Source organism: Anoplolepis gracilipes, chromosome 12 (genome assembly GCF_047496725.1).
Source record: "Anoplolepis gracilipes chromosome 12, ASM4749672v1, whole genome shotgun sequence".
Taxonomy (NCBI): Eukaryota; Metazoa; Arthropoda; class Insecta; order Hymenoptera; family Formicidae; genus Anoplolepis; species Anoplolepis gracilipes.
In genome coordinates, this window is record NC_132981.1 from 1,585,781 (window position 1) to 1,599,022 (window position 13,242).

The 13,242-nt window shown below is 33.6% G+C and overlaps 3 protein-coding genes across 4 annotated transcripts in view; 1 reads left to right on the forward strand and 2 right to left on the reverse strand.

Annotated features, from left to right (window-relative positions):
* Positions 1-625: 625 nt before the first annotated feature.
* On the reverse strand, positions 626-7,977 carry LOC140671935 (oxaloacetate tautomerase FAHD2A, mitochondrial). Of its 2 annotated transcripts, XM_072903675.1 has the most exons (7): positions 7,715-7,977; positions 5,276-5,437; positions 4,762-4,797; positions 2,255-2,471; positions 1,533-1,867; positions 1,367-1,454; positions 626-994 (listed from the first exon to the last, which is right to left on the reverse strand). In XM_072903675.1, the coding sequence occupies exons 1-7, from the start codon at positions 7,843-7,845 to the stop codon at positions 932-934; spliced, it is 1,032 nt and encodes a 343-aa protein (XP_072759776.1). In that variant the 5' UTR covers positions 7,846-7,977; the 3' UTR covers positions 626-931. The 2 variants fall into 2 exon arrangements, with proteins under 2 accessions (XP_072759776.1, XP_072759777.1); XM_072903676.1 differs by lacking the exon at positions 4,762-4,797.
* A 184-nt stretch (positions 7,978-8,161) lies between these two features.
* On the reverse strand, positions 8,162-10,343 carry Mrpl35 (mitochondrial ribosomal protein L35). The gene is made up of 4 exons (XM_072903677.1): positions 10,270-10,343; positions 9,260-9,419; positions 8,972-9,112; positions 8,162-8,866 (listed from the first exon to the last, which is right to left on the reverse strand). Exons 1-4 carry the CDS (start codon positions 10,298-10,300, stop codon positions 8,635-8,637), a joined length of 564 nt encoding a protein of 187 aa, XP_072759778.1. The 5' UTR covers positions 10,301-10,343; the 3' UTR covers positions 8,162-8,634.
* The window catches only part of Mitofilin (inner membrane mitochondrial protein mitofilin), a 54,568-nt gene continuing 51,434 nt past the window's right edge, over positions 10,109-13,242 (forward strand). The window contains exons 1-8 of the mRNA XM_072903673.1: positions 10,109-10,460; positions 10,831-10,916; positions 11,317-11,385; positions 11,558-11,770; positions 11,855-11,898; positions 12,146-12,253; positions 12,341-12,551; positions 12,628-13,039. Of these exons, the coding sequence (XP_072759774.1) occupies positions 10,416-10,460; positions 10,831-10,916; positions 11,317-11,385; positions 11,558-11,770; positions 11,855-11,898; positions 12,146-12,253; positions 12,341-12,551; positions 12,628-13,039 (1,188 nt within the window). The 5' untranslated portion in view covers positions 10,109-10,415. The remainder of the gene's footprint in view (positions 10,461-10,830; positions 10,917-11,316; positions 11,386-11,557; positions 11,771-11,854; positions 11,899-12,145; positions 12,254-12,340; positions 12,552-12,627; positions 13,040-13,242) is intronic.

Below are 13,242 nucleotides of genomic sequence, written 5' to 3' on the forward strand. Positions count from 1 at the left end.
AAAAACAAGTAAGAGTTGTCATATGTAAAGATTCAACATACTTTTGTTATAAATATAAAAATTTATATTATTTTAAAATAATATAATTTACAAACAGTATTTTCATTAGATGACTGGAAAAATAATCTGTAATGTTGGCATTCTCTAATTGTTGCTTCATATTTTATGATTTTGATGAGAATTATTTAATAATGCAAATGAGAATTCTATCAGATATTAATACTTGTGATTATTTGCAAACATATTTATGTTTTTACATATTAATAAATATTGAAGATATACACAACTGAATATAAATATAAAAAAATATCCTTAAATTTTCCCTCAAATTCTTCAATATTCTAGAAACTATTTACATGTACAATATTGATACATATGTAATTTTTTTATGATGTTAAGGCTTTCTTTTGGACGCTCACGCGCTGAAAGTGTCATTCTACTTTCGATATATAACGAGCAACAAAGATAAAATGCTTTCAGCGTCTAAACAGTCTAAAATATTTAATAACAATTGAATAAAATCTCATATGATGATACAAAGCACTGCTAATAAATAATTCATTGAAGCATGTTAAACTATTAAAATTATGGAGTTTGGATTGAATGAGGTAAAGTAGACACACAATAGAAACAATCTGATTTTAATTATATAAGTACGTAAAATATGTGACATATAGGAAATTAATGTTGCTGTGTTATCAATGTTGCTTAGATGCGTTTGTGCCCTGAACGAAGAGTGGCAATGCTGTTACCTCTGACATAAACATTTTCAATTGAAATCATCGATTTTATTCGATGCACGTTCTCGTATCCGGATCAACGCCTTTGGGACGATTCAACGTTATCGCAGAAATTGATACCTGAAGGAACGTCCAGTCTTATGTGAAGAAGTTTTGATAACACTTTCCAAAGGCATACTCGGTTTCTTAGATCAGATTACTTTGTTTCTTAAACGTCCCAGACTCTCGATCTCGGTTTCCAGTACATCGCCACGCTAAAATACGCATTCAATATAGAATATGAAGACCCAAGATATACTACTAAGTACTAATTATTTAAATAATTTTATTAATTTTTCTTACTAATTATTTATTTCAGCAAATAAAATATTTATTAATTAATAGTTATTAATTTAATTACTACTTAAATAATTTTATTTAATAGTTATTTAATTAAGTAAATAAAATATTTAATAATTAATAATTTAATTATTTAAAAAATTAATTAAATACTAAATATTACCTACATTCTAAACATTAAGTACTACATACTACCTAGTTTAATTATTTAATTAATAAATTTTATTTACTTCATTAAATTTTTAATTAATTTAATTTCATTTTAATATAATTATAATGACCTATACCTGTAGATATTCTGGTGGATTACGCGCATATCCCACACCGGCCGGTGTGCCGGTAAGAATCACGTCACCTGGTAACAGTGTCATGAATCTGAAAGTACGATTAATACCATATTGTATATGTATCTATCTTGTTATTAAGGTATCATCAAGTGAGAAAAATACAAACTGCGAAAGATAAGCGACTATTTCGTGAGGTTTAAAGATAAGTTCGCTGGTGTTCCCGTCCTGCTTCAAGTTGCCATTCACCCATGTCCTGACGGACAGATTATCGATGTCGCATATCGCCTCCTTGGTGACGACCGCTGGGCCCAGTGGACAGAACGTGTCCATCGCTTTGCCCAGCAGAAACTGACCTCCGTTTCGCTTCGATTTCTGCCAATCGCGCGCCGATATATCCTGGGCCACCGTGTAACCGAAGATACAATCCTCGACGTCGTCATTGCTGAGGCCCTTGCATTTCTTGCCAATTACTATCGCCAGCTCGGCCTCCCAATCGACTTTCTATAAATTAAAAAGACACGCATTTTAAATCAGATCGTCTCCTACATACATATACAGTTCATCGCGTTCTTCAAAATTATTCTGTCAAAGGCGAGTTACATATGACACACGTCAATGACAGAACACGCCTGTGTTTCTGTCACGGATAAATAATTGCTACAGCGTGTCTAGATTAGTGTCACCTACCACTACGTACATCTCTGTTTTGTTACGTAGCTACCGTGGAAAAAGTACTCACAATACTATATCTTGAAACGTGAATGGAATGAAAAGGAAAGTAGAAGGTCATGACGTAATCTCGGCGAACTAAAAATACATAGTTCCGAACGTAATCTCTCTCAACCCGTGATGATCGATGATAATTCTCATTACATGTCATCGACTCACGTCCGAGATCTGCGGCAGCAGGATGTTGTCGCGCGGCCCGATGATGTTGCTGGGAAATTTGCTGAAGACCACCGGACTCTCCGGAGTCGGTAAACCTTGCTCCTGACAGTGACCGCTATAATTGAGGCCGATGCAAGCGAGTTTGTCCATTCGCGTGATCGGCGCCAGGAAGTTGACGTCGTCCTCGGGTATGACGCTCCGTCCCTCGGCGACTATTCTGTAATCATCGTTAGTCGAGTCAGAAATAGACATTGGAAACGTCCGATGGGAAAGTTAATCAACTCGCACGCGAAGTAAAATCCAGTTAAGTATTTTTCTTCCTTTTCTGCGCGAGAAAAAAATATCTAATCTGAGGAAAAATGGAAATTTTATTATAGCTGCAGGCACATTGCAGTTTGTTTATTGCCTAAAAATTCATAGGCAACATGCGGTGTTTTACGTGCGCTACACAAACGGATCTCCAGAGGAAAAATAGAGACTGTAACAACGTCAGTTTAGTGGCTCTTGTTATTAATTTTGTATTGCTAATCGATCAGCTCAGGTTTGTGTACTTTTTGTGAAAACGTTTCTGGTCAATTGCATATCAATGCGAGTATATTTTTTTTTTTTTTTTTTTTTTACGAATGTGTTTTTGTCGATTAATATCTTGACGAAGGTCAAATTACATAACAGAAACGTGGCGTGTGGTTTTAAGTTCTCGTGAAATATAGCGTGTGAGTAATATTTCTCATTTAGTTTGAATTTTTAGAAAAGTGGTACATTGCGAAATCATCTGTCGATTCTTCTTAATAAACACATATATAAATAACAATATTTGTTACAAATCAAGGGGAATTTTTAACAATAATGATACTAATAGTCCTTTTTGCATCTATGTTTTTTTTCTCTACATATCTTCCAATTTGCTTTCCAAACGAATACTGCTCTTAAATCTTTTTGAAATTGTAGAAATTGTAGAGGGAGAATTCTGAGGAAGGCTTGATTGGCAAAAGAAAAATATATAAAAATTCAGTGATGATTTACAACTATAATGATAATAATATAACAGTTATTATTAAAAAATATAATAATAATAATTTGTGTATGGGTTTTTAATGATTTATTAATTTTTATATTTCGTTAATCTATTAATCAGAAATTATACAGTTCCTATATAAAATTTTGCCAGCAGTGGCTTTAATAAAGTTTTTTAATAAAAAGAAATCCTATTAGAGGTAAAATGGAATTCCTTGCAGACAGAAATGTCATGCTTGCATCTGTGACGCAAACTACTTCTACAATGAACGAAAGCGACATTGCATAAGTATCACGAATTAATTAGCATTTTTATCGTTTGTCCCAGTTGTATTTAATCGCGGTAGACGCGATAATCTTTTAATTTTTTTGACACGAAAGATAATACAGTTTGTAAACAATTATAAATAAGTATTGCTTCATTTTTTTCGCTTTTGTTTTTCACCAAAAATATTTTTCAATTGTACCAAAGAAGCTTGAAAGCTTGCCAATTGGCAACGAGATGAGGCGCCGTCTTTTAACGTATCAAGTATGCATCTGATCGAGAGTTGGTCGCAAACAAAAAAAGATAAGATTATTCAATTGTTGAATGTAAAAATATATATACGTTATGAAAGAAAGCTAAAAAAAAAGAACTCCAATGACACATATATTTCAAATGAGATAACTGATGCAATCGACATATATGTGATAAGACGGTGGTTTGTAAGACTCAACTGAGATCGATATAAATCAAATAGTAGGAAAAACATGCGATGTACAATATAAATAATTTGAACGCCACGTGGTGACGCGCGCGATGACACATGGCAATTTTCTATAAAACTAATAATCCGAAGACACACTTATGATTATTCGTCACGAAAGACCCATCCGGTTTTTTATTAATATTACAGACTGCTCGGAAGGTGTGCAAATCATTAACAGAATTCTATTAGGACTCTGAAATACATTTTCGACGGATTGAATCTATTAATGGGTTTTTCCGTTAATAAATTTGATCGAACGGGAATCATTGATAACAGCTATCTGATTAAAATTTCTGTTATTGTGCAATCATAATATGTCAATTACGTTGTAGCATGTGACTTCATATTCGAGAATTTCAAAGATAAATTATTCTCGCATAAGCGTTTCTTCCGAGATCTAATGAAAATTAATTATATATGTACATGTGATTATCTAAAATGGATGCTTTTGTGCAGTAGATTACTTATCGAGTACTTTAATTACATTTTTAAATATCCTTTATTGTGCAAATAATTTATCTATAAATATTTGCTTAGCAAAAATGCACATTGAATGATGGAAAATTACATACAGGTATATAAAGTGAATAATTTGATGAGGCTTCGATAACTAAGATGACTTTGTGATTTAACGAAGGCGTGGCGATTTTGATGAATGTATGCACACATAATTGATAAGGGGAGGAAGAAAAGGGGGAAAATAAATTATTTTGTATCACAAGAATCGAATTTCGAAGCACCAACCTCTCTACTGCCTTCCTTAGGTCGATATCGTCTTTCCTGGTGAAACAAATGTTCACAATAAGATCAGGTAATCTTTTTCAGTTCGCACACCCGTAATATATATTGCTACACTACTGAAATATTCCAAGGTCAAAGAGAAGCTTGCAAAATAACTTGGACAAATCAAAGGTCTAATCATTTAATGTCAATCGAGAGACATCATATATTCACTAACAATATAAGTTTCTGGCTTTAATTTTTTTCATAAAAAAATATTTAATTAAAAACAATTACCCAGCATTAGAAGTGAACATATATAATATTACGCGGTTGTATTCCAAATCGGTTAGCATTATATGTATAATAATAATTCCAGAAGTTGATAAAAGGCTGGCTATCTGGTGTCATAAATCACAGCGAGCGAAAATATTTTCATAACAGAAATGTCGTGCAGACATATATCTTTTAATCGACTCGCGCGTATCATATCGAAAGCCCGCTCAGGCGGGCTCAGCTGTTCAAGCCGCTCTCCTACCTTTTGGCCTTTTTCAGAAGGTCGTCGCCGCCCTCGAGAAACTTTCTCAACGTGTTCGGGATCCGTGAGTCGATTGCGGAGACGGCGATGATGTCGCCACCCTGTTTCAGCTGGACCCCGAGATGTTGCGGGCCCCCGCTTTTACTTGTGAATTGAACGAACCTGCGAAAATACCGCAAATAATCGCAATCGACACACTCCTCATCGAAATGTAATAAAGTCGCGATTAAACCGGGTTGGAAGTTGGAATTAACAAAATCGATCGAGTTACACGAGTCACGCACGTGTGATCTCTTACTTTCTAAATATATATGTGTTTTTTTTTTATCAGCTTGCATTTGCCTCGCGAAAGCAGGTAACGATCACTGCAGAAATGACGTAAAGGAGCAATAAGATAAATGCCAACGAGAGTTTATTAAATCTACATTAATTTAAAAAAAAATGTATGAACGTTTAAAAATTTTATTTTTTTATGACACACGAAGTAATATCGTTTCATCATAAAATTGCTGCGTTAAAAAAAAAGTAATTACTTGACATATCTTTACATACAATGGTGTAGGAATATTTTTAATTTTTTAAAAATATACTATAATAGTCGTCGTGATACATTTCGAAGTCGAAACTAGATATGGTAAAATTATTATAATGCTACGAAATTATTTTTTAATTAGTTTTAGAAAATTAATTATTTTTTATTAATATTAGAAAATTAATAGATTCAATTAATATTGAAAATCAATAGATTCTGTTATGTTATTTTCAATATAGTTAAATGATATTTTCGCATCTCGATAATTGAATTCTTTAAGGATCATAATTATATTAGTAATCGCTAAGTTGTAACTTTGTCGAGTAAATGCAATGGAAATGTGACAGAAAATACAAGTTGCTATTTTTCCGTTCTATAATGATGCTTCAAATTATTCATGACTAGTCGACGAGGTTAACATCGATTTTAAAATACATACTTTATTTCGTGTCTGCGTTTGTCAACATCGTTACAACAAAATTTGAGACCAAATTTTTATCCGACTGGAAAAGAATGGGAATATGATCTTTTTACAAGAAAACAAAAATTTAGAGATATGCAGCTATAAATGCAATGTACATACATTCTTTTTTACGATATACATATGTATATTATATTTTTAAGAGGACATAAATTAAACGATCGAACAAATAATTGACGAATCAATAGAGGTCAGTGTTCATAGTCCGTTTTTATACTTAAGATCATTTTAAGTCTGGTTTTAGGTTGTCTTAAGATTCCATTTAACCAATTTAGATTGTTCATAGTCCGTTGTTATACTTAAGATCATTTTAAGTCTGGTTTTAGGCCGTTTTAAGACTCCGTTCAGCCAAAATTAGATACCGAATAAAATTTTAAGATCTTACTCAAGACAATGTTAAATATAAGAATAGACCATGAATACCGTCCATAAAGTATCAATGTTTTATAGTGTTTAAGATATCGGCGTGCAAAAAATTTTGGAGAACATCTGTTGCATCGATGATACTTGTTGCGTTATATTTATATATAAAAATCTTTATAAAATTATATTATTTTAATGTGTATTAAAGTGTTATTTTAATTTTAAAAAACTATTACATATTTAAAAAAATAGTTGTTTTAATTTCGTACAAAATAATGATATAAAAAAATGCGCTAACTGAATAAAAATTTGTATTATAATAGTGCTAGTAAAAAGGATTCTTTCTCCTTCTTATTCGCGAAATATTGAGTCTGTCAAAATGCTGGGAATATTAAAATGCAAATATGGGATGATAAAATATATGAAAGCATAAATAAGCGTTTCAAGAAAATTAAAAATTAAGAACATGTTATTAAACAAGATAGTTTCATTTTAAATAAACAATTAAACACTTAATCATTAATAGTATAATATTGCATAATATTCAAAGATTCATATGTTGTCAAAATTATTAAAATTGTTTGAATATTATTAAACAAAATTTAATAACTTTTTCTTATTTTCTTGCAAGCTGCTGAATTCACGCTTATATTCGGCTTCTTTTATTTTTCTTTTTTAAAAATCACACCTCTCTTCATGGAAGGATCAATTTTGATGAAAAATAAAACATTACTCAGATATACACATACATATAATTCTTAAAAGCTGCTTCTTAGAAATTAAATCGGGTTAGATATTTTTTTTTAGGAGGGATACAGGGCGAGGGGCAAAGCCGCTCCATCCTCCACGCATTTGACAAATAATATTTTTGACAGTAGAAATATTTATTCATCGAAATAAGAAGATAAAAAAATAAGTTAACACGTATATAAACATTTATATGAATTTTTATATTAATTTATCCCCGCGATAGCGGTTACGGCGTTGCGATTGAAAAAGGCGACGACGACGAGGATTGGGGGTGGGGAGGAAGAGGAGGAGGAGAAAAGGAGGCTATGCTTACCTCATATCGAGCGCGCGACTTGCGGAGAAATTTCTGCTGGCGACAACGACGGCGAGACTCGAATTACCCTCGTATTTTCCGAAGGCCAGACACGCTCTTCCGAGCAGGCGCAATTTTCCGCGATACGGCATACCTTATCTCGTTATTATTACTGCCCAAAGTGGAACGCGTTAGCGTCCGATAACGAAAGAAGAAATTAACTGACACTCACGAGAACTAATTTACAATAACGTGTACGCACCCCACGAAGGATGAATCACGACTAAAAGGCATCTACTCGGAATGTCAGATCTTAGCTCTTACGAATATCACGTAGCGGGGACCGCCTACTACGTAATCGCTTAGTTAGGTTAGGTTAAGTGGGTTAGGTTGGATAATTCTCCATTCAAAATTGTCCTTGTCGATCGATGTGATTAATTAGAGAAGAGACAGGTATAAAAAACATGATTGAAATTTATATTTCTCGAAGAGAATGTGCAATATTTGACGGATAGTGACAGATTGCGATTATCTTATCATTTTACAGTGATATCGATTAATAAAAAATTCTAATGTGCTGCGAAATATATAAATCACATATGTTAGCAAACATGTAACTATCGACTTGGCAAATCACATATGTTGGATATTGATATTTTGCACTAATTAAGACCGTCCAATATTTATATTGTGACAAAATATATAGAGAAATGTTTTATGTATCTCAATCAGCTGTTTTGACAATGAACATAGGATTCATGTTCAAAAATTTTAACAAAACTCAACTACATTAGTTTACAGTGTATGTAATTTACCAGTAATATATATATATAATCTACATAAAATATTTGTATAAGAAAAAACGTAATCATACAACTTAGATGACGTTTACTATTTTTTTCAATCATAATTTATAATCGTAATAATTAATAGACAATTAATTAAGGTAATGGTTTCCTTCGAGTTACCCAAAATTCTTCTCGGTTATGGTACGGCTCATACGGATCGTCAACATAATAATGTCGTCTCTTCCAGTACTTTCCTACCATTTTATCTAGCATTCTGCTCTGTGTAGCGTTGCAAAATACATGCTGTTGCAATCTCTTTTTTCTAGCAAACGATTTCTTCCACAAATGTTTGCGACGACCAGCTTTTGTTCTAATCCAGATACCCCTGTAATATTTTATTTATGTTTTACTCAAATTCATTTCAAGTTTTTTATATAAGTAATATTTCTCGAAATTATTGTAACGTTAAATATCATCTTTGAAATATTACCAGTCTAATCTATAAAAGCGTTTTATGACTGCTTTTACAGTTTTTCGCTTTCCTTTTTGCATAGAATATTTGATCAATGTTCTCACTGGTACATTAATAGGTTCCGGTGGTAATGCTAGACGATTTTCTATTACTGCATAACTGAAAAGATAACATTATTTTTTTTTTATATAGCTATATGATACTATATTATATTATATAAAAAGTTACATAGAAATCATTGTATTCTTGTAAGACTCAATATATTCTAGTACATGAATTATTTTAGCAATATAGCATATGTATTACTTGAGTAATGTTTTGTGTTGCACTGGTCCAGTAGCAGCCCATTTTTGGACAGCAGTTGACAATGCTCCAAAGTTTTTGTATTGTGTGAAATTGGAAACGAGATTACATCTTGATTCAATAAAGCTTGTCACATTAGTATTTATTGCTTTTGCTGCAATTCCTGAAACAATACAATAAAATATTATTTGGAAAAATCTTTTTTTTGCTATTATTACATATAAGTACATCTTTTCACACAGATATACACATATATCTATCAAACTGAATTAAAATACATAATTAAGGAAGAATTGCTATGATTAAAATTATATTAAGCTAATAAATCTAATAAATTTCGAAATTCATGAATCTGACATTATGTTTTTAGCCTTTTAAAATCTAAACTTAATTTGCGAGTTAATGTAAGATTTGGCCCATGGAATTAAAATTTTTATTTTCATGAATTTTTGTATACAGTCACTATAAAAAGGTTAGTCTGATATAAGATTTCAAATTATATTTTATAAAACGAATCTATTTACAAATTAATTATTAATTTTATATTTAAAAAAAATCAAAATTTATGAATCTCGAAATGTATTAGATTTATTAAATTTTGACGTTCAGCTGATTCGTCCAGTTCATGCTTAAATAAATAAATTAATTAATAATAAATTTAATTAATAATTTAAATGAATTTAATCTTAATGTTATTAGTAATTTAATAAATTAATTAATTCAAGATAAAAAAAATCCCGACACGTCCTCTCGGGATGGACACACTTCAAGTAATTCGAGATACGCGCGCGCGATCTCGTTTCGGATTCCGCGCCGTTCCTTGTGTCATGGCGGTCACGTAAGGGCGCCGAGACATAACCTAACCTCTCGACGTCGCGCATTTCGTCGTTCACGATCGCAACAAGACGGGAAATTCGAGGAAAATTATGACACAGCGCGTAACCGCCGTGTGACAGATCACCGCGACGCGTTCGCCGTTCGCGAGATCAGCTGTTAAACACGTGCGCACCCACCTCGCAGCGCCGCGCTCACGACACGCAGCATTCTTCTTTTCGCGTAGTTCGTTCCGCCTGCTCTCTGAATTCTGATCGGTGACCAGCTGTTTTGCACCGTCGTTCCCTTTCTCCCCCGCTGGGCTGCCTGACCGGCCACCCGAAAGATGTTCCGAATTGGATTAAAATTTCCGTGCAACGGTCTAACTCGGGTACGTAGAGCGAAAAGGAGGATTGTCGCGAGCGTGACACATTGAATTATCGAGTGAATTTCCTGAGCGTGAAAAAAAATTGCTAGGAGATAATAACGACGTCGCCCGCGAGACTCGACGTGGTTCTCGCGACCAGTGTCTCGCGCGACGACTCTCGACACCTCCGTCGGCTGTCGCGGAGTCGACCAACACGACGAGCACGGACGTTCGCGAGGCCAACCTCGAGATTTCGCCAGTGAATGTGTGATTAAAAATCTTGGTCGCGGGCGACGTCGCGCGACCTCGTGCGCTTGACAAAGATGGCACGATTTACAGAGAGCTTACATAATTCCAGAAGCACTGCTTGTGACTCGGACTGTTGTTCTTTCAGGTCAAAAAACACGGCTGCTCCAGGATACACTTGACAGCTAGGTACCATGAATCGCGAACGCGCGTCAGATGCGAGCCGGACGGGAGGTGAGTTCTCTCTTCCCGGCGAGAGTTTTGACGATGACAGGTTGTCAAAGCGGCTTGTCAAAAGTTTTATTCCAATTATTAAAATTGCATTTCGCATTTCATTATAGCTTCGACAGACTTACTTGCTTATTTTGAATGTTTATTGTCTCTAATTTCGCGCGTGATCGGAATCCAGTGAGGTTATGTTCGATCAATCTCTAATGGAATAAAAATAATAATAATAACTTTATAAACGTCTCTGTCATATTTATAGGCTTTTCTGTATTTGAATAATTTTGTATTATCCAGTTACTGATTTTCCAGAAAGTTCTCACTTTTGACAAGCGATATAAATATTTTTATTTAACATTTTTTTCAATAATTTTATATACATCATTTTGGTTTTATTTTATTTTTTTAGGCTATGCAAGGATATCAAACTTATGTCCAGGTTTACTGGACCTAAGTATTCTACCGCACCGCCAAAAAGGTACACAAAATATAAATTTGAGAATATTTAGCAAATTGATGCATGTCATAATTACTTTCCCATTAGTTTCGTTAACTGTTTATATAATTTTGGCTGTGTATTATATTGTAAGAGAAGATTAACTGGTTTGAATAAACAGATTTATTTTAATTGTGCTCTTGATTTGTAATAGTGAGAAAAGTCGAGGATCAGGAGCATTGATAACGTTAGGAGCTGTAACAATAGGTACCCTAGGAATATTAACGTATGCAAAGCAAGATCCAGAAGTCCGCGCTACTCTTGAAGGATGGATTCCTGGCACAGATAAAGCTATTCGAATTATCTTCCAGGAGGATTCTAGCTATTTCGACTTTGTACTTACATTTTTCAAAACATTAAAGCAAACGTAAGAAAATAAAACATGTATAATGTTCAATAATTGTTAATAATTATTGATTTCTCATTAAAATGATTAAATCCTTTTTTACAGGATATTGGATTTGTTCATCAAGGAACCATCAAAACTAGAACCAGGTCAGGAAAGACTAGATTGCACAAAGCTTGTAGAATATATACGTGAGTCCCATATCCCACATCTAATTCCTAATTTCCTTATTCCTGTGTCTTACTCTTTTTTCACATTTATTCCTTTAATTCAACTCCTGTTTATAACTTTTTAGAATTACAGAATTAGATATCTAGTACATAGAGTGTAATTAATTACTAAATTGTACATATATAATATTCCCACTAATCTTTAACAATCATATGTGTACTGTAGCACCCAAGCCAGCTTTTAAACCACTGATCGAGAAGAAGGAAGCGCCTATTAATGAGAATTATACCGAAATTCGTGTTAGTAAAGAGAAGGGTGAAAAAGTAGACGTTGGTACGTTGGCATATTTTTAAAAATTATTTTACATAAATATGAATCCTTTCTATATAAATTATTAAATTTCTTATATATACTTTTTAGTGGTTGAAAAGCCAACGTCACCTTCCAAAACTGTGCCCGAGGAGTTGATGCCACAAAATCTTGTCGAACTGGAGACTTACTGCGGTGAAGCCGCCGCTAAAGCTATCGGGGCCTATCACAAGGCGATATGCGCACTTCAAGATTACAATCGGGATGTTGTTAAAGTGATTGAGAACACTGGCTCTACGATAAGCGGAGCCGTTTGGCAGAGGTAATGATCTGGTTACGCTTATGTAATCGTTTCACGTCTTTATTTCGATTATATAACCGGATTTACGTGGTTGCAGGTTAAAGGAGGCGACGGAGAAGAGGAAAGAGACGGTACAACAAGCAGAAGAGCACGCGAAGGACGCGTTAAATTCGCTCAAGCGTATGTATAGTTTAATCGATGAATCCGTGCTCGAAGCGCCCGCACACATGAAAACAGCCGCGAGGCGGAACGTTAGAAAAATTATGGACGACGTGGACGAGGCCAAAAGGAAGTACACCGAGGAGCTGCAAAGTGGTAACCTTGCCGAGCGCTATTGGAAGCAAATTAAGACGGCACGGGAAAATTTTAACGAAGAATTGCAAATTCTGTTTCCCAACATAAATATTCATGATAAGAAACTGTCTGTCAGTGAAGAGGCTTTGGATTTATTCGTCCTGCATATGTATCACAAAGTTAACAATTTGCAGAAGGAGCTGGAAAAATTAAGGGTGCGTTGTTAAAATTTTTTTTTTCAACCGACATCTTTCATGGCCTTAAAGAAGAGCTGCAGAGATCAATCGCCTCAAAAGTTAATAAATCTAGTATATTTCGAGAGTCATGAATTTAATATTACGCTTTTAGTCTTTATTTTAATATAAAGTTAATTTGTGAATTAAAGTAAGATTTGCCTTTTGTAGAATTAAAATTTTTA

Bases quoted from the DNA above. Each gene is read 5' to 3' on its own strand.
- LOC140671935 (XM_072903675.1), bottom strand. From the start codon at position 7,845: ATGCCGTATCGCGGAAAATTGCGCCTGCTCGGAAGAGCGTGTCTGGCC. The intron at 4,798-5,275 runs GTAGGAGAGCGG...TTGTTTCACCAG, and splicing joins CTTCTGAAAAAGGCCAAAAG to GAAAGACGATATCGACCTAA. The intron at 1,455-1,532 runs GTTTGTATTTTT...TCGTACTTTCAG, and splicing joins ATAGTCGCTTATCTTTCGCA to ATTCATGACACTGTTACCAG.
- Mrpl35 (XM_072903677.1), bottom strand. From the start codon at position 10,300: ATGCTGCGTGTCGTGAGCGCGGCGCTGCGAG. The intron at 9,113-9,259 runs GTAATACATATG...TTATCTTTTCAG, and splicing joins CAACACAAAACATTACTCAA to TTATGCAGTAATAGAAAATC. The intron at 8,867-8,971 runs GTAATATTTCAA...AAAATATTACAG, and splicing joins CGCTTTTATAGATTAGACTG to GGGTATCTGGATTAGAACAA.